The 19308-nt window shown below is 50.8% G+C and overlaps 1 protein-coding gene across 8 annotated transcripts in view; it reads right to left on the bottom strand.

Annotated features, from left to right (window-relative positions):
- ZNF536 (zinc finger protein 536) overlaps positions 1 to 19308 on the bottom strand; it is a 420556-nt gene that overhangs the window by 155764 nt on the left and 245484 nt on the right. For all 8 annotated transcript variants that reach the window (XR_011498461.1, XR_011498464.1, XR_011498460.1 and 5 more), the window contains one exon: positions 2980 to 3132. Coding sequence is in view for 3 of the 8 variants with exons in the window: in XM_044759704.2 (XP_044615639.2) it covers positions 2980 to 3132 (153 nt within the window). In the remaining 5 variants the exon portion in view is untranslated. The remainder of the gene's footprint in view (positions 1 to 2979; positions 3133 to 19308) is intronic.

Here is a 19308-nt window from a genome sequence, read left to right as displayed (position 1 = left end):
GATTTTTAAATGTGCTCCTATGAGTCCATTAGAGAAAAACTTCAAAAGACGGCATCTTGGAAAACATATTCTGTTTCACAGACTGCCGTCCTCTGGCCATGTCACTTAGAAATACAGACACACGGAGAGGTGCTCCCCACCCCTGGAGCCCCATGTGAACTCGTTTATTAGCAAATCACTTGATTTTGATTTTTAATTACTCATGTAATCTACACTTTTGCATTGTCATAATGGATGTTTACTTTGGTGATTTATAACATGTAACACTTTCTGTTCTATTTAAACGCACAAGTGTAAGCATTTTCCAACTTCTTTGTTCTTTGATAAAAAGGAAATTGATCTTTATCTGGTTATCATTCCGCCTTTTAAACACTGCAAATGCTGTTTCCGAGGGGGCTGGTGGTGTGATGTTTCCATGGCTTCTTTCATTTTCTCCCTTATTCCGGGAAGTTTCCAGAATGCCTCTGTCCACGGCCCTGGCTTGCTTTTCTGTGTCTCCAAAGACTATTGGTCACAAACGTCAGAAGTTTGTGAAGCAGAAGTTTGGGAAAAATTATCTTCCTAAAACTTCCAAAAGCAGTACCCATTTGCTTCCACCCGGGTTCAGCAGGACTTCTGCCAGCTGTGGTCCTAATTTACCCAGAAACATTCCGTGGAGTGCCCACTCTTACCCACAGGCCAGCCGGTGGGGGTCGGGGCCCACAGGGTCGGCAGAGCTCCTGGTTGGGAAGCATTGCTCTTTCTTTCCTGACCCACACTCCCTGGCAGGGCCGACCCGCCCACCTGGCAAACCTGGCCAGGGGCCTGTGTCTACATTAAAGAAGAGGGCGGTATCTTAGGACACCCCTGGCCAGATCACCACACACCTGTGGACAACCCAATGCCGCGTGCCCTGGTGGACTGCCTCCCATGACCTGGCAGTCTGTGGTCCCCCCCTAACCACCACCACAACCCAAGGGGACCTGGCTCCAGTGTGTAGAGGTTGGGCGTTGGCACGATCTGAGAAAGCCCGATGTCTGAGCTGCCTCAGCCTGATCACTGAGAGACCTCACCGAGAAGGGGAGGCTGGCGCCAGTCTCTGAGGATGAGAAAGCAAGCCAAGCCACCTGTCTGGCAGAGATGTGTGAAGATCCTGAGGCAGGAACTCAGGTACCCTTACCGAGCTCCTGGGGAGGGGGCTCTTCCATCTGCAACCAGGCAGCTAGCATTTGCAGCCTGGCTGCCATGCCGTGGCTTCTGAAGGGTCTATGTGTTCAGGTTGCCTTTCCAGAAGGACCACACTTCCCCTGGGGGAAGGGGCCACCCTCCCCACTGCACTGGGCCCCTCTGTGCCGCCTGGCACAGGGCACGGCTTACAGGAGGAGGGCCACGCACTTAGTCTCGCATTCATTCTGTCAGTCCACCCTTCAAATACATTTATTGTGCCTCCCCTAGGTGTAAAGTGCTCTTTAAGCCCTGGGGTTCTGGAAGTTCTAGCAGTTAAAAGGATGGACAATATTGCCCTCTCAGGTTCTACTTGGTGGGAGACAAACGATACATAAGGAGATGAACAACGGAACTAACAAGATCATTTCAGAAAGCGTTAAGTTTATGAAGAAAATAAAGCAGGAGCGAGTGTGAGGGATAACGTGGACACGATAGTCAGCGTGGTCTCCCTGAAGAGGCCACACTGAAGCTAAGCCCCCAGTGGCCACCTGCAGGAAGCACGTCCCGGGGGGAGAGGTGGTGGGACGAAGCTCCTGCTGCAGGAACAAGCAGTCTGCATCGGGGAGCAGGAAGAAGGCGGTGGGCGCAGAGAGACGGGAGGCTGAAGAAAGTGCACCATGGGATCAGAGCCCCGCCAGGACCTGGGAGGGGATGGAAGCGGGGGCCTAATCTTAGGAGATCCCTCTTTAGCCTGGGAGGACTCCAGGAAAGAAGTGACCCAGGATGGGGAGGGCAGTGGCCCCACACAGCTGCGCCCCAGGCTATGAAGATAGCTGGAGGCCCACTGCCACCTGTCCTCAGGGCTCCTCTCCGTGTCAGGGAGATTTGCGGGCACCAGGTGAGGTTCCAGGTGAGGGGCTCCCCGTCTTTAACTGCACACTGCACACGAGGTCCGCATGCACTAAATATCCTGCACAACCCTGAGCTTTATTGATTCCTTGGGAAATAGACCACAATTATTTTTGAAAATAGATGGCATATTTGTCTATCCTCTGAAGCAGCTCATACTCCCATAGATAAAGTGTCAGGAGAAAAATCAAAGAAAATGGAGGTGTCCATATCTCAGATAGATTTTCTTTTTGTATCGGCAACGTGCAAACAACTAGCAGAAAACCTAAAAAGAACCATGACCGAGGGACAAGGCAGAGAGACGAAGAGAAGTCCTCTTACGAGGGTTTAGGATGACGCCAAAGCAGGAGAAATGATGGAGTGGTCCGGCAGCCGTTTCCCCTTGTTTGGTTAAGAGCACCTCAATTTTCCTTTTGAGGAGACCAGTGGAGAGCCACCCATCCTCCATTCAGTGCGGTGTGAGGGGCTGTCTCCACCTGTCCCGTCCCAGATATGGGTATGTAACCATACCCCGAAGCCAGCCCACCCAGACTTCAGGGGAGCTGCGCTTTCCCTTTTACACTTGGGAGAGCCTGAGCGGGGTTCCTGTCACCTGCACCTGAGAGATGCGGGTCATTCAGAGTGTGGGAGCTGCTGTCTCAGTGCCTCGGAAGGAAGCCGGCAGCAAAGTCTCCTGGCGCCTCACACAGAGCACCCCCATCCCAGACCTGGACCACGGGAGAGCTCCTTCGACACTCCCGGGTCTCATCTGGGAACGTGATTGCGAAGTGAGGAAGCAGGACATTAGGGTCAGTTCGGACCCATACAGTGGTGTATAGACAGGCCCAGGGAGAACACAGCACCAGTGACTAAGTCAGTGTGGACCGGAGACGGGCGCGGGGCAGTCCCGGCCTCCTGCTCTGAGCTGCGTCCCACATCTCTCACCTGTGTGTATCCTCAGGTGGACCTTGAGGTGGTGGGATGTCCGGAAGGTTTTCCCACAGTACGGGCAGTCCTTCATGGCCGAGCCCAGGCTCCTGTCTCGGAGCAGCGCGGGCTGCTGGACGCCGGTGGATCTCCCAGCCTCCTCGCCGATGTCTGCAGCGGAGGAGAAACGTTCTCACATCACTTCAGCACATGTCAGAAGTTGTTCGCACCAAAACTGCTAACACCACACAAAGTTAAACATGTCAATACTACACCTGTCTATTTCATTCTTTAAATCTGACAGAATGCTGACAATTCATGTATTTTCTTGTTATTCTCTTAAATTATTTCATCTTTCCTATCATCATTTTAAGCAGCATATGGTACCTTTATATTGAACTGAATTACACAAGAAAAGAAACAGCTGTGTCAGCAGCTGGTTTGATTTCTTCTTTTGCTTAGCTCCTATTAAATATTTTTTTTCGAAAGTTTAAAAATGTTAGTGTTTGTTGAATGTGATTAATTTATAATATGGACTAGCCAGAGAGTTTGCTATAGGATCGAAATCACATTTGCATTATATCAAGCAACAAACAAAAAAAACGTGTCTCGGCTGAGTCCCTAAGACATGCAGACACACAGCTATTTCGGGACAGGAAAGAAAATTATCCAAAACTGATCATTTCTTCCTTGTAGAGTCTTGTATCCATCACTAGCTGGTGTAATCTCATGAAAGGGAGAAGAAAAAGTATGGAAATGCAGTTCCACAATTAGCCCATGATAAACATACAGTGACATATTCAAAGTCATGTGCAGAAACTCAGCTGCAGAACTCCCATAAACTTAGAGCACCGCAGTTAAATCTTCGTGCGGTGGCTTGAGAACTTCCTCTGTAAAGTATCAATACAAATTTTCCCTCCTGCTGTTATTTGTTATGTAACCCAAACCATTAGAAAATAGAATAAAATTTACATACGGCTGCCTTCTGCGCAGAAATGATGGGACATAATAGTAAATAAAACTGTGAAAATATCTAGTGGTTGGAGGATACGTTATTGCAACACCTGAGGCCTGACATCACACTGACAAAGAGACGACATCAGGGGAGCAGGGCAGGAGCTGGGAATCTGCGTCTCCGGGCAGGGGAGGCACGCGAGGCTTCTTCTCTGGACTCGATTTCTCCCTGCCTTGCAGGCCTCCCCGCACAGCTGCAGGCTGACCGCCTGGCACAGAACGGAAGGTCCTAAGGCTGGTGGGTTCTCGCCATGGCCTCCAGCCTGCCCTCTGGGCCTCACGGTAGATCCAGTAGGAGAACAAGGGGAAACTTCTGGGATAATGAGCAGACCTGTGAGTTCTGCAGAGAGCGGAATAAACAAGGTTTGGACCTTCTAAGCAATGGAAAACGCAAATTGCTTTCATTTTGCAACATCCGTTCCTAGTGTTCTCTAACAGCCAAAAGCGACAGCCTTACAGGCCATGAGCAAGATGAGCGCATGCGCACTCAGTTCTTATGTGGATGTTTGCTTTGAGCAGCCGTGGCAACCCTTTGGCTTGGAGCATCCTCTCTGCCTTTGGACTATGCAGGACGATATCGTCACCCTGGAAAAGCTCTTCAAAGGCTCACTTTTCATCTTATTCTCCCAACTCTTCCAACCCTCCTTGGAAGAGCTGTTCAAAGGGTCTAATTGCCCAGCATTTTTTTTCCTCATAATTTTGAGAGACTGACTTTCTGGGAGGACTGAGTTCACCCACATCTGGAGCTCACCCTGCGTAGACCTAAGTTTGTGGTTGCCCATACGAATGTGGGAACGTGACCAAAGATGGCTACTGATAAGGGCAAACAGGCACAAGAGCGTGTTGCAACGTCACAGCAGACAAGTGCCCCACATGCAGCCACAGCAAGGCACTCCACACTGCAGGTGAGTCCACCAGGGGCTGCGGCCACTTCTGTCTTAAAGAGCCAGTTTGCCCACAGCCCAGGAGAACAATGGCCAGGTGCCAGTTCCAAGTCAACTGCATCCTAGGTTAAACAGCTGGAATGCCGTCTCCTAACCACCTTCTCGCCCCCACCAGCCCCAACCTCAGCATGTTGCCTGTGTCCTCCCGCCATTAATCAGCTTTCATTTTGTGGGGTCATGAGGTCAGCCGAAAACAATAATGAGCCTGATTATAACGCTGCCTGAGAGTTCCCCACAACGTAGTTAAGACAGCCTGTTCAAGGGAGGAGGCCAAAGCTGTCAATGCCAATCATCGCAGCACTCAGTGCCCTGGAGGTTGGCTTCAGGACAGAGGTGGGCGGGCGTGGACTCTGACGTCACATTGTCGCAGGGCCACCAGCTCCCTGACCTGCACCAGCGTGCTTTCCCCTGCTCTTCCTTCAAGGACCCACTGTGGTCAGCAGCAGTGGGCTGTCCAACAGAAGTGAACAGAGAGAGTGAGGATGCACCCCGCTCTCTCTCCATGAGTCCTTGCCCAGGGCGCGCTGTGGACAGACACACGGACGAGGCGGCGCTCCTCGCCACTGTGGAAGGCTTTACGGGAGCTGGGGTGAGCTTCGTCTCGCTGCATGTCGCTCCAAGTGATGGCCTGGATCTGTTTTCCTTTTATCTTTCTATCTTGGATATGTGTGGCCCAATAAAAAGAATAAATTTGTAAGATAAACAGCTTTCTTTGCAGATTTAAGAGTCTAATTTTCACTTTACACAAAAATGGATTTTTTTTCTGGAGGGCCAGAGGCCTATGGCGTTTACTCTTAGACTAATCCAACTAGAAAAACAAACTCTGAGCAACGATGAAGGGGAATTGTGGGTGGTCCCAGGAAATGTCCAAGAGGCTGCAAGCCAAGCACAGGGAAGGCTGAGGGAGCTCCAGCCGCCTGGCCCGCACTCCCGGGCGTGCGTGTGAGTTGCACTGCGCCTGGGCGGGGAGCAGCGGCCAGCACAGCGCCCTCCATTTGGCCCAGACCCACCAAGAACTCCAGAGGCTCGCTCAGAGGGAGAGACCAGCTACCCTTGGCTTCCACCCCACCAGACTGTGAAAGCTGGCCGCTGCCCTCCTGCAGCACTCCCCAGGATGGAGGCCTGAGGCTTTGCCTGCATCCCACACGGCCAGCAGGCAAAACCATCAGTGGTCCTGCTTACAGACAGACCAGCTCTTCCTCAGCCCCCCAGGAAACAGGCAGCAGAAAGGAAGGAGCATTAGAAAAATTACTTTTGTGGTCCTTTGTCAGACTGTTTGTGGAGTGGTTTGAGCTTTATTTTAAATGTCCTTTTCCTACGACCTGCAATATTTCTTCCCTCAGATCAGACACTTTCTGTAAGTGTGATGGGTAGAAGGAGGTTCCTGTATGGACAGAGGCCAGCCTAAGACCTGTCATCTGCTTCTCCTTGCACATCCAGGAAAGGGGGGCAGCCCTACCAACGCTTAGAGACCGGGGTGTCCTGGCAGTCAGGGCATCTGGCTGCAGGCTGAGAAGCCATCTCCTTGCCTCAGCCTGGGAGTGCTCTGGCCTCATATGATGGGGAAACGGCTGAGAAATGACTCCTGGGATCCCTGATTCTTTTCCTGACCCCACTAAATAATATGGGATCTATTCTTCAGAAATGGATGTCTTGTATGGATGCAGGGAATAATATTTGAGAGGGACACAGGCCGCCCTTCTAGAGTTTCAGCCTAGAACCAGTGAATTATAATAGGTATCAAACGCTCTGCGAGCTTACTCCTGATCCTACAAGCTAAGAAAGAAGAAATGGACCCAATTATGATTCCAGTTCTGTTTCCAGAAGCTGTTATTTGGAGGTGAGCAGACCTCAGACGCCTGACCTTCCTAATTCTGTCATCTCAAAGTCAGAAACCGTGCCTCCTACATTTCCATTTGCTTGTTCCAATCCTCTGGGTGTACAGCAAGGCGAACCCAGATCAAGATGACATGAAGGGGCGTGACCTTCCCTGCCAGAGGGAGGGGGAGGGAGGTCCCTCAGTGGTGGCTGAAGGAGGAGCCAGGGGGATTAAAAAAGGCCAAGGATCATGTTAGAATCTTCCTCATCAGTTGGACAAAGAACCAGATGCTTAGAAAGGTAAAACAATTGTTCCACAGTTAAAGCCTGGACGCACGTAAGATGCGATCAGCAGCTGTCTGAGGCCGTCCCGAGGTTGGCTCTCCTGCAGTACACAGATACGATCTGATTTTGATTCAAGGTGCCTCATTACGCACTTTACCTACATATATATATGTTTGGAATTTAAAAACTTGGTTTATGAAATCATTTCGTATTTTAAGGGTCGATTTTCCCCCAAGTCAGCTTTAAACACTGAGCTTCCTTGGTACATATTTAAAATAGGCTGTTTTGCCAAGAAGGCTGACTCAGGAGTCAGCAGGAGGAATCTCCTCCCTCGGGGTTCCTGATGCCTGGCTTCCCTTCACCTCCCATCCTGGTTCCATCCGTCCAGGGGTCTGGACTTCCTGGGCCCTCCCCCAGGCCCAGTGCAGGCTGTCTTACCCACCGCCTCTTTGTGGCCTTTCATTCGCCAACCCTATCCTCATCTCAAACCAAGGAACTGGGGCTGGGTCTTCGAGAGATAGGAGGAAACGACAATGAAACGGATGGTAAGTGCTTCTAAATATTCCAGGTGCCCCTGCTTTTCCCAGCTTCCTTTGCCCTATGTTGAGACCAGGCGCAGAGACAGCAGGCCGCTGCTACCACCCCTTTCCTGTCCACGGCAACCTTGCCACACGAGGGTTGAGGTGGCAGAATCACAAAATGGAGGGCACCTGGGTCGCTGAGTCACCGATGGACAGGAGCCCACCCATGCCAGACTTTGCATGAATGAGAAAAAAATCTTGGTTCTGTTAAGCCACGGAGATTTGGAGAGCTGTCATTGTGGGCGGGGATCAGGAACCAACTGAGTCAGCCTTCTATTGGTGAGGACTTCTGGGTTTAAATTCATCTATCTTCCAGGTCGTCCTTTTAATTCAGAGAATGAGAGCGAGGACGAGAGCCAGGGAGAGGCCAACAGAGGCAGAGTGAGACAAAAAAGAGGAGGCACAGAGAGGTTTCTTTTTAAACTGTGCATGGATCCTCAGGTCCCACTTCTTCTTAACGCCAGGCAGCCTTACCCTTCATATGCCCAAAAGTACATTTTGGAATGATTTCCATTAAAAAAAGAATCATAATGATGATGTTGACGATGATGATGATGATGATGATGATGATGATGAAGATCATGACGGTGATGACGGCAAATCCACACAGCGCATGGAGAGTTACCCCAGCAGCCTCACATGACCGAGGCAGCCGTGTGTAGCCCTGAGCATTGACTACTTCATGTCTTAAACGCCATGGATTTCCATTTCTTTGGAACTTCTAGTATAACAGTGAATACACTTTCCTAGATGAGTCGTGCCATTAATTCTGAAAGTCTGCCTTGTGCAAAGAGCACCTCAGAAGCACAGCTCTCACTTCATTAAGGAAGACAAAAACTATTTGTGGGGTCTAAGAGCGAGCAGGGCCCCAAAACATCACATCTTTAAAAAATGTCTTGGTCCACATACATCAGTGCTTTAAGATCTTTTCAGGGGAGGAGAAATAACTAACACCTTGGAGAAAGTCCAAAGGAATGGATCGTTCCTCTGAAAAGCTTAACACTTTCCCTTACTTTGAAAACTTTAAAATTAACAGACTCGAATAAATCAATGATTACTGCGGTGGAGATTCCTGGTTAAGTAAAGAGTTCCTTTTATTTTTAAAAATGATTTTAATTTAAAGATAAGCATACAAATTACAACAGTGCTGCAAACAATTCTACTTAACTCCTGGAAGATGTAACTCAGGCCTTGGGTCAGTATGAATTTGGTGTCTCTGTGGTTTCCTCAAAGTCCTCTGGTTTATGATGGCCATATATAGTCATGTTAAACAGTTAAGCATTAATATGGATTGGCGAAAGCATTTGTTTAAATAGAGAGCTGTCTTAGAAAAGGACGTCCACTTGGGAGAGGACAGCGGCCGGCTTCCCTCTGGCTTCCTGGCCTCGGGACTGGGCTGGGCTCACCAGCAAGGCCCAGGGCTCGTGGCTGGTCCGTCAGAGAGGTGGAAAGGTGGAACGTTCTCTATCGCTGCCTTTTCTCACCTTCGACCCAAACTCAAAGCTGTGCACAGCTCCATTTGCTTTTGGCAAGACAGGATTTCTGGAATCGGGGAAATAGGTTATTAAACGGCTAAAATTTGGAGAAAAAAAATATAAGATAGCAGGATCTCAAGCAGCTTCTCCAAAGCAACATTTTGATGAGTTAAGTGAAAATGAATCAGAAACACACGGATTAAATTTCCCTTAAAATACACAAGGGCTTCGAAATGAAGTGCGGTGGGCCAAATGTGTTTCCGGTTTTCCCAAACCCAGAGTGCTTCCTAATTGTCGGGGAGGGTGCGGAAGCCCCTGCTGGAGACGGGGCCACACGTGGGCTCTCTTCCCTTTGGCACTGTGTGATGCTGCTGTTGACAACATCCTCTGTAATCCTTGGGTTGCCAGCTCTCCCAAGGCCCTAAGGGCCGGCTGTGGGCAGGCAGTTTTCATCCCCAGCATGAGGACTGTGGCTGTGGATGCAGCGGGCAAGATCTGGGATCACAGAATCGATGTGGGACAAGGCACCTGGGGCGATGGGCCTCTCTGGGCTCTGCACGCTCCTCTCTTCCCTCTGGCCTGGTTGGCGATGGTGGGCTGGGACCCATCCTGGAGACCGTTGGGGTGAGCCAGCACAGAGCAGAATCACCTCTGACCTGGCCTGGGTGGGGAGAACCAGGGAGGAGAGTGAGTCTGGAGAGGGACGGCCCAGGGAACTGCCATCTCCTGGGAAAAGCCTGGTTAGTGCAGCGAAGGCACAGGCCACTTGTCCCATAGCTCTTTAGAATAACCCCAACTCCTTCTCATGGTCTCCAACCTCCCGGCTGCGTGGCCCCCACTGCTGCTCTGACCTCATCCTGACCAGACTGTCCTCCAGCCCCACCTCTGTGTTCTCCCTTGTCAAGCCCGCTTAGCTGGCTCCCAGCACGCTCCCTCTGGTTTCCTTCACACCACCTCTCTCACCATCTGCAGACTCTAACTGACCCATGGGTTTGTCTGCTCGCTGCCTCTCCCCCGCCAGAACACAGGCTCCGCCAACAGGAGCCATTTACTGCTGGTTGGCGTCTATCCTCAGCACGTGGTGGGCACTCAGCCCACAGCCAGTGCACGACACATACTTTTTTTAAATTGTACATACTTTTTCCAGTAAATAACAGACTCAGAGGAGGCAGGCAGACTGGAAGTCAGAGGCTCAGATCAGCTCCTGACTGCAAGGGGGAGCTGCTTCGAGTAGCCTGGGAGGAACTGCGCAGACACCAGCGAAATTCCAGAAACGCACCAGAGGGCTCGGCACCATCAGGGGCTGGAGTGTGAGGCCAGCAGGGTGGGCAGAAGGTCAGGGGAGCCCAGCGAGGCTTCCTGGAGGAGGTGGCCTCGGGTGTCTCCCAGCTGTCTCTCCACCCAGGTGGAAGGAACCACAAACACACAATCATCATCAGCAAGACTACAGTGCGCTTTCCAGAAGGTTGGGCGTGTTGCTGAGGCACCTTCCACTATCTCATTGCCCACTTCCTGGCTAAAAAGGAAAGTCTCACTGTCACGAGAAGAAACAGCCTGCCATACGCATAGGGTCTTTAATCCACAGAAGACTATAGTACAATAGATATTTTCAAAGTAATCCATGCCCCAATTACTATTGTAATTATTGCAAAATATTTGTTATGCCTTCCTTTTTTCATAATTTAAATTAAGTCCTCCTTTCTTTACAAGAAAAAACTACAGAAGTCTCTACTTTCAGTAAAGCATAAATTCCCAAAAGATTTCTACATAATTTATTTTCTCTAAAAAAAAACTATAGCTTTTAAGATCCTCTTAAGATAATTTACAGCCCCCTCATTTACGGGTGGGGAGAAGACCAGAGGAGATCTCTTTGATGGCCGGGTATGTTTCAAGGAATTCTTACCTAAATGACACTGAGAACAAGCTGGACCGATCTTTTTTGCAATGTGCTTGGTCAGTCGCCGTAACTTGCGGGGCCGAGGTTTCCCCCGGGAGTCACGCACACCGAAAGGACAGGGAGGGCTCGGCGATAACGCCTCCCCTGGAGACATGTTTTGCCATATTCTTTTTTAAACAAAGAAGACATCGTAAGCACCTTGCAATATCTTTCATTTAATCATTGGCAGAAGGCAAGTCCCTGATGAACGCTGGCCTGTGTCTTTCTCTTTAACCAGCTGAGTGATCCAAGCTTTTAATATAGCCGTTCCAATTATTGTAAAAGTCATCTAGCACCTTATAACCACAAATATTGACAGTTTATTGCACAACACATTCCTGACATTTGAAGGTCACACCATACATAATACATACTCTTTTATAAAAGTGTCTGGAACAAAGAGATACATGATAAGCAATTACTTCTCCCCGCTTGTACGTATGTACAGTTCGGGGTTGACTCGAGGTGGCGCGGGAAACACACACACCATTTTAAAGAATCTATTGAGGCAGCACGGAGGCACCCACGATGGATAATTATGGAATGGCTCATGGACGTGCTGCGGTCCAATCGGCTGGCCAGGCGTGGGGTCCGGGCAATTCTCCTCCTCCGAGTTTGGGTCACAATGCCACTTTGCCAGGGAGAGCCCTGCCTCACTTCACAATCGGATTTTCCCCCAAAGCCCCTAAGCATAACAGAGTCACAATATGCTCTTGTTTCCCAGATTGGTCTGCATGTGGCTGAAAGGAATTTTAAACATCCAGCAGGCCCGGTTCCGATGCACCTGCGCCTGGAGCCTGCTGAGGTGCCCAGAGGGGTCCTGAGCACAGCTCTGCCACAGCCATGCTGTGCGTCCCCAGGGCTGTGGCATCCACAGAGACCTGTGGCACAGGGGTACCTGGCTGCCAGGCACAGGTGAAAGCAAAGTGGGAAGGGTGCTCCACCTCGGCTGAGGCCCAGGCCCTGCGGGATCCCCGGGGACATTCTGAGGAGGAGGTCTGCCCACTGCCTCCCTCGCCCAAGGCCGCTCTGGCTCGCCCACTCATCTTCCCGGCTTAAGTCTGATGACCTCAGTGGAAAGGTTTGCAGTCCAAAGCCTTCAGGTCAAAACCCAGTTCCACCAATTCTTAGAAGTGTAATTCTGGGCAAATTACATAAGCTCTCTGAGGTTCGGTTTCCTTATCTGCAAATGCGGAGAGTGGGGATAATTCATTTAGCACGGCGCCTGGTACAGGATATGCTCCAATTCACAGTAGCTGCTAACATAGTAGCTTTGAACAAGAACCTTGCCAAAAGGGCACGTTCCAGGCGGCTGGCATGGAGGCAGGGCAGAGACCTGTGACCACAGTGCTCCCGCTCCAGCGCCAAGCTGTGGACCAGGACACACACGCAAAAGGTCTGGACTGAGGGGCACGTTCCTTTCCTGGAGAGTCCAAGTCGGAGCGGTTTCTCCAAGGTTCTGAAGACACAGGCGATTCTCCCAAGTTAACAGTGAGAAACAATTCGGGCTGCAAGTGAGCTCCCAGAGACGACAATCTTTAATCACAGATGAAGCAGCAAGTCGTTAGAATCTACACCGAACTCCCTTCCAAACGATGCTAATGGCTGCTGTTTGGAAAAAATACGTGTTTGTGTGTATGTAAATGCAAATAAACATATATGTATTTTAGAACTGCGCTAAAATAAATAACCGGCAAACTTTCAAGATAATCAAAAGCCCTTCCAAGAGTAATTTTAATTTGATTTCCAGAAGGAAAGCCCTAAAATTTAAGACATGGGACCAAAATGATTTCTATAAAGATGACGTGTTTATTAGCATTAAATCCCAGGAAAAGGGGCTTCCTTATGAAGATCACATTTTTGCATCTGAACAGCATGCATATTAGGATGTGTGTGTTTCTTTAAGAAGCTATTCTGTTTTAGAGGGTAGCGTGTAAGACATGGCCCACGTGATCAGGAGGTTGCTATGGTAAATATGCATTTTTTATTGAAGAGTAAACAGTGGCAGAAAACAAGTGTCAATTGCCAGCTCTGAAGTTACTGCCATTTATGAGCTGCGCTGACTTACCCAGACCTTTTAATTTGAGAACCTTTATCAGATGAGTACTATCATTGGATCAAGATTTAAAATTTGTTTGAATAATTGCTGAACCTTTCAATACCTTGCAGTAATAAATACTTTAGTTGATATATAAAAATTAGCAAAAAAAAAAAAAAAATCTATCCAGCTTTGCCCATCATGGCAGATAGATCTTCCCAGAGATCTGCTGCCTGACCGGTGGACCTCCAAAGGACAAAACCTTTGGCCCTGGCTCAGGCCACAGAGCAGAGGAGCCAAGGAAACAGCTGAGGCTATCCCACTGTCCATTGTCTTGGTATCTGCAGGATAAACAAAGCCAGAGCCGATGCCCTGGAGACTGGCCCTCCCGCCTCCCGTGGGGTGTCACTGTCCTGCAAGGCTGGTGCCCAAGGCTGCTGGAAGGGCGGTGGACCCTAGCCAACACACTGTGACGCTTTCAGTAAAGTTTTCACCGCTTTCCCCCTTGTAGAGGTTGGCAAGAGACTAATAGTTCTTAACAGGCAGCTTTGTTTTCCTCTGACATCCACGAGCGACCTTTCTCAATCACAAATCAGGCCGTGTTACAAACCTCAGATAGCTCCCGGGCACATCCTGAGTGGGCCCTCAACCAGCTTCTCCGGCCAGGTGCAGAGTCTGGATTTTGTTCTTCTCTGACACTCGCTTTCCTTCCAGCTTGTACTTTGCACAGGACAAGGATATGATTCCTCCTCCTCCACTTCTGGCCCACGGGCGTCTGACCACTATTCACCCGACACATGCATGAATGAATGATGTGTGAATAAATGAACTGACCCTGGCTCCGGGCAGGACTAACTTCCTGGGTAGCAGCTTCGAACAGGAAGGTCAAGTCTGCTCATTCTTCCTTTGATCACAGATAAAAGTATCAAGTGTTGGCAAATTTCTCAAAGGGAACTTTCCAGGCTCTGAGAATTCCACAGACTAGTCCAAAGAAATCTTGACGAGGGACAAGGAACCAATTAAGCAAGATGAGTGTGTCCTCCACGGAGCCCTGGGAAAGAGGGGCAAGAACAGGCAGCTCTGTTGGCAGGGGAGGGGGCAGCAGCTGGATCCCAATGTCTGCAAGGCCCCCAGGCATGGGCAGAGACTGCCCGGCCTGAGGGACCAGCTGGGGCATGAGAACACCTCAGAACACAGAGAGCTGTTTGACTCCAAGATCTGAGTTCAAATCTCAATTCTGTAGTCCTGAGCAAACTGCTACAGCTTCATGAGCTTTAGTTTCCTTGTTTGTTAAATTGGATAATAATTGGATCATGGTAGTCCTCACAAAGGAATCTGTTGCATGAAATAGTGGGTTTGCAAGGCCCCAGTCCACCTTAAATCCTGCATAGGTATCATGGCGAAGTGGGAAAGTCACTGTCTCTGAGACAGCCAGCTCTGGGTTCTAAGCCAGCCCTGCCACTTCCAGCTATGTGTCTCTAAAAGCTTCCTAACCCAGCCCAGACTCCAAACGCTGTCTGTAAAGTGAGAACAGTGGTGCCTATCTGCAATCCCTTATGAAAACCAAGCGATGTCGTGTGAGGAAAGGGCAGCTGGTGGATTCCCAACTGACCGTTCCCCTCCCCACCCGGGTCCAAGGTCCTCACAACACAGATGACCAGGACAAGCCAGGAGGTAATGCTTCATACACTGGCAATCACCACAGGATCCCTTCACATGGTCAGCCCCTCCCGGACACACTCCAAGGAGGATTCCCATTGCCAAGCTGGGAAGATCATTTCCAATGCGCAAAGTGACACTAGCCCCCTGTGACGGGAAACCCATGAACAAGGCCCCACTCACTTCCACATTTTCTAATCCCCAAATTATAGTTTATTTGGCACCTGTCCTCAAGGCACTCCCTAGACATGAGGGAGGGACTTCAAACATCTCTTTGAGATCAGTAAGTGGGGGGCAGGGAGGAAGCCCTGGGGGAAAGGTGGAGAACAAGGATGATAGGGAGAGAGAGAAGCACAAGTTTTTGGCAGCTCATGCCCTACCACCCTGTGTCCATCCATCCATGAGATGGTCAGTGTCAAATGTTGATGGGCAGCCTTACCTCTAAGCACCTCTGCAGAGCCCCCATCGATCCTGACATGCAGGCCACTGGCTCTTCAGTCCTGCATGCAAGGAGCCTACACCCCAGACACCCTCCGGCCAGGCCATTCCTTGTCCTGGGAGAGGGCACCCCAATGCTGAGGAAGAATTTTATTTTTTTATTTTACTTTTTTCCTTTTTCTCCCCAAAGCACTCCCCCTCCCCCGTACATAGTTGTATACTCTTAGTTGTGGCTCCTTCTAGTTGTGGCATGTGGGATGCCTACTCAGCATGGCTTGATGAGAGGTGCCATGTCCGCGCCCAGGATTCGAATCGATGAAACACTGGGCCGCCGCAGTGGAGCACGCGAAGTTAACCACTTGGCCACGGGGCCAGCCGCCTAAGGAAGAATTTTAGAGCAGTCCCATGGGTCCTGGGCAGTTTCTTGGGACTGTGATGTGATGTGAGCTGGGAGCTTTCCTGGCGATGCTTAGGTGGGCCATGGAGATTCGGGCTCTGGGTCTGTCCAGGGAATTCCCAGAACTTCACAAGAATCCAGAGCCAGCGCTCCTGGCCCTCCAGAGGGGGAAAGGTGAGAACTTTCTCCCTGATGGACCTCGGCATCTCAACACTCACTGGTCCTTCTTCCTGAAACACAAACCCCAAACCTCAGCCCCACTACCTCCATCTTGCCTGCTTAATCCCACCCATTCTGGAGGGTTCAGCTCCAATGCTGCTTTCCCTGGGAGACGTTCTCTGACTTCCAGACTAAGGTGGGTCTGCCCTCGTCACCCCCCACCATCCTTCATGACACCTCTCAGGGTTTGGTACTTTGTGCATGCGTGACACCTGCTTAATTTCTGTCTCTCCCACTAGCCTGTCTACTCTTAAGAGCTGGGATGGGGTCTATTTTTCCCACTCTTATGTCCCTAAAACCTCCAGGCACAGAGCGAGTGCTTGGTAAATCCTGTTGACTGACTGACTGAATGTGTGAATAAATGAATGAATGAATGAGTGAATGATGTGTTGGGGAGGCTAGGCAGCCATTCCATGCTAGCATGATTGAAGGAGCCCATTTTTTCCTTCTAAGTTTTTCACTGGCCTCTGTTGACCTGCCCTCATAACAGGGAGTGCAGGTGACCCGCGCTGTGAGGACAACTGCAGCCAGCTGTCACCAGATGAAAGGAAGACGCGGGGCTCTGGTCTCTGTGTAGCCTCAGTCCCCAATCCCCAGGCGCTTCTCCTGAGACTCCAGGCTGCTCCTCCAGGCTCTCCTTGAGACGGTGCAGGGCTCCCACTGCCAGCATCTGATTCCTTCAGAGGAGAACTTGGCTGGTGGCATGAGCCTCACCTGCCCCACTTGCTGCTCAAGACTGCCCACAGTTCCTCCCAGCGCAGGGCCCTTCCCACCCGCGCCTGCCCGGCCGACCCAACATCCATGCAGAGGCTGGCTTCCGGTCCACAGCAAGGCCGGCAGCTCTCGGGAGCCCTGCTGCAGATGCTGGGCTGGGGGCACAGGTGGGCCGCTCCTGGCAAACAGCATCTCAGGTGCAAGGAGAGGCTGGGCCGGTGCTGGCCCAGGCCCACTGCTGGCGCAGAGCAGAGCCCAAGCCCAGTGGCAGCACATCGGGCCATTGGTTCTGCCTTGGTATTTCTGCTGAGTTTCTGGGCCTGAGGAAAAAGTCTGTCCAGACATATGTTCTTGAGGGTGCCCCGCCAAACGGGTGCTCTGCGCGCACCACCAGAATGAGGGAGAATACTCTGCCTTTCCATCTGTGTGGTGCTCACTGGATGCTCCTCCCTCAGCCTGGAGCCCTGGCTCTTGCAGGCGCTCTCACGGCCCCCTCCCTCCGTTCTGGCCCCTCCCCAGCTCACCCCTAGGAGCCACCACCCCAGTACTTACTGCTCCTGCTCCCCTCCCAGTACATCTTTGGTCTGTCTGGTTTCCATGGCATCCCCAGCCTCAAGCAAGGTGCCTGGCACATAGTAGGCACTTTTTATTTTTTTGAATAAAGAACAACAATTTGACAAAGCGACACTACTTTCCCTGATTAGATAGTGGTGACTTTTCCTCTAATATGGAAAATCGCTCTCCCTTCCCTTTGGAAGCCCTTCCAGGCTGCTGTTCAAGGCAGGCTCATTCACAGAGTCCTGCGACGCTAATTTCTATCCCAGAACTGAGAGAGACAGCTAAATGTTGTAAGGTTATTCAAAACTCCTGCCCCTTCTCCCCTGACTTCTCCTTAGGGGAAAATTGCCCAGGAATACATTTCCTCATCTGTATGTTAAAGCACGGTTACAATCCACCTATCATGATTGCAATTTTGGGAATCAAAACGGAGATCCAAAACAGCAGTGTGATCTCCATTTTAGCCACATACATTATAATAAATTAAGTCACAGAGAGAGCTCTGCATTAACTGACTCTATCCCTTTAATACCTTATAGGAACACTGAGGCTGCCCTCCCTAGGAGCCCGGCGTGCCCTGCCTGCCGCCCGGGGCTGCCACGCGGGCGCTGTCCCCCACCTGGAAGGGCTGCTGACAGAGCCAGCTGCCAGATGATGGTGGCACCCAGTACCGTGTGCTTGGAACTTTGACTGAATCAGGCTTTGCATCATGGGTTCAAAACCACAGAGAGGCTCCCAGCCATCCTCGGCCAAGGGTAAGCAGAAGCCTCTGGAAAGAAGCAGGCAGTGCGGGCAGCACGCTGATGGAAAGGTCCTAGTCTGACACTTGTGGACACCTCACCTCGGGACTCAGACCAGGGAGGCAGAGGGGACACAAGTGTCCAGTACCCAGTGACCTCACCCACGTCCCTCCCGGGCCCGGGCCTCTGTTCCCACTTCTGCAACTTGTCAGGGCAGCACTCTGACTGAGGTCACAAATGGTCATCACACAGGGCTTTCACTTGCCAAATTTGTTTTTAACATTTACAAATTCAGAGCATTTCACGTGTAGTCCCGGTTTCCAGAAACTGTTCTCTCACAAGGCTGGGTCCACGGTCCTAAGGAGCAGTGGTTGTAGGGCTGGGCAGTGGGTGCTTCCTCCCCACCCGGCCGTTCCGTCATCCTCACTACCTGGCTGCCACCCAGCCTGCAGGCATCACTGTGAATTTGCCATCTCAGTCGAGATGATCCTGGACACCCTTTCCACCTCTAAAGATGGCCACAATAACCTCAGTTGAGCAAATAAGGCAGAAGCCTCCAGACTAATTCTCATAATTATGATGGGTCTATTATTTCAAAGCCAGCAATGATTGTGGGGTCAGGTGCTCAGAGGAAGAGGGAGAGAAACATACTTTAAAGCGATAGCAAATATCCTTTGATTCTTTGCTATCATACAAATTGCATCCAGAAATGCTGAAACACGTGCTCACAACCTTAGTCAAATTTCAAAGAGGCTCAGCAGGAAGGGCAGTGATCAGAGAGAGAGGAGGAGAACCGAGAGCCACGCGATCTGAAGACCCTGTCCCGGGACTCAGCGGCGGGCCCAGCGGAGGGGACACTGACACCTCTCTCTGCTGCGCTGGCCTGGAGATCTCTCACTCACCATGCCTGACCTCCTCGTCTTCTCCAGGCGAGCTGCGTCCACCCATCCCCCTTCGGCCCTGCAAGAGTCTCTGCCCAGCCTCACTCGTGCTCCCAGCACCCCTGCCCTCTGAGCTCTCTCTGGACATTTCTACACAATGACCTGCTGCTCCAGGCTGCCCACTAATTTTTCTCATGTGTTTTGATTCCCGCCTGCTTACCAAGAGGACCCCGTGGGTCTGCCTGTCTCGTAATCACCGACAAAGCCGATGAAGGGCTGGCCCACAGAGTCACTCAATAAACACATGTTGGTTGACCTTTCCATTGTGAAAGACACTGTTATTATCTCCTCCAGGGCTTTCTTCGTAGGGCGTCCTCAAGGAGAAAGGCAGATCTGACCAAGAGACCGAAAACCCTTCAGACTTTCTGGCCTCATTTCCTGCTGGGTTGTGCCTCCAGTATTTGCTTGGTTGTGAGTCGATCCATCCAGCCAACAAGTATTCAGGGATGCTCACTCTGTGCCAGGCACAGGCGCAGGGCGGCCCGGAGCCACACCCAGGAGCACTGTGGGGGACGACTCTCTGGGCTGACGTCTATATCATGTAGTGAGGGGCCCAGTTCTCTCCACGATCCTCGTTTGTCTGCAAGAAG

This window comes from Equus asinus, chromosome 26 (assembly GCF_041296235.1).
Source record: "Equus asinus isolate D_3611 breed Donkey chromosome 26, EquAss-T2T_v2, whole genome shotgun sequence".
NCBI classification, from domain to species: Eukaryota; Metazoa; Chordata; class Mammalia; order Perissodactyla; family Equidae; genus Equus; species Equus asinus.
The sequence above is the reverse complement of the archived record's forward strand: the minus strand, read 5'-3'. Positions and strand labels throughout refer to the sequence as shown.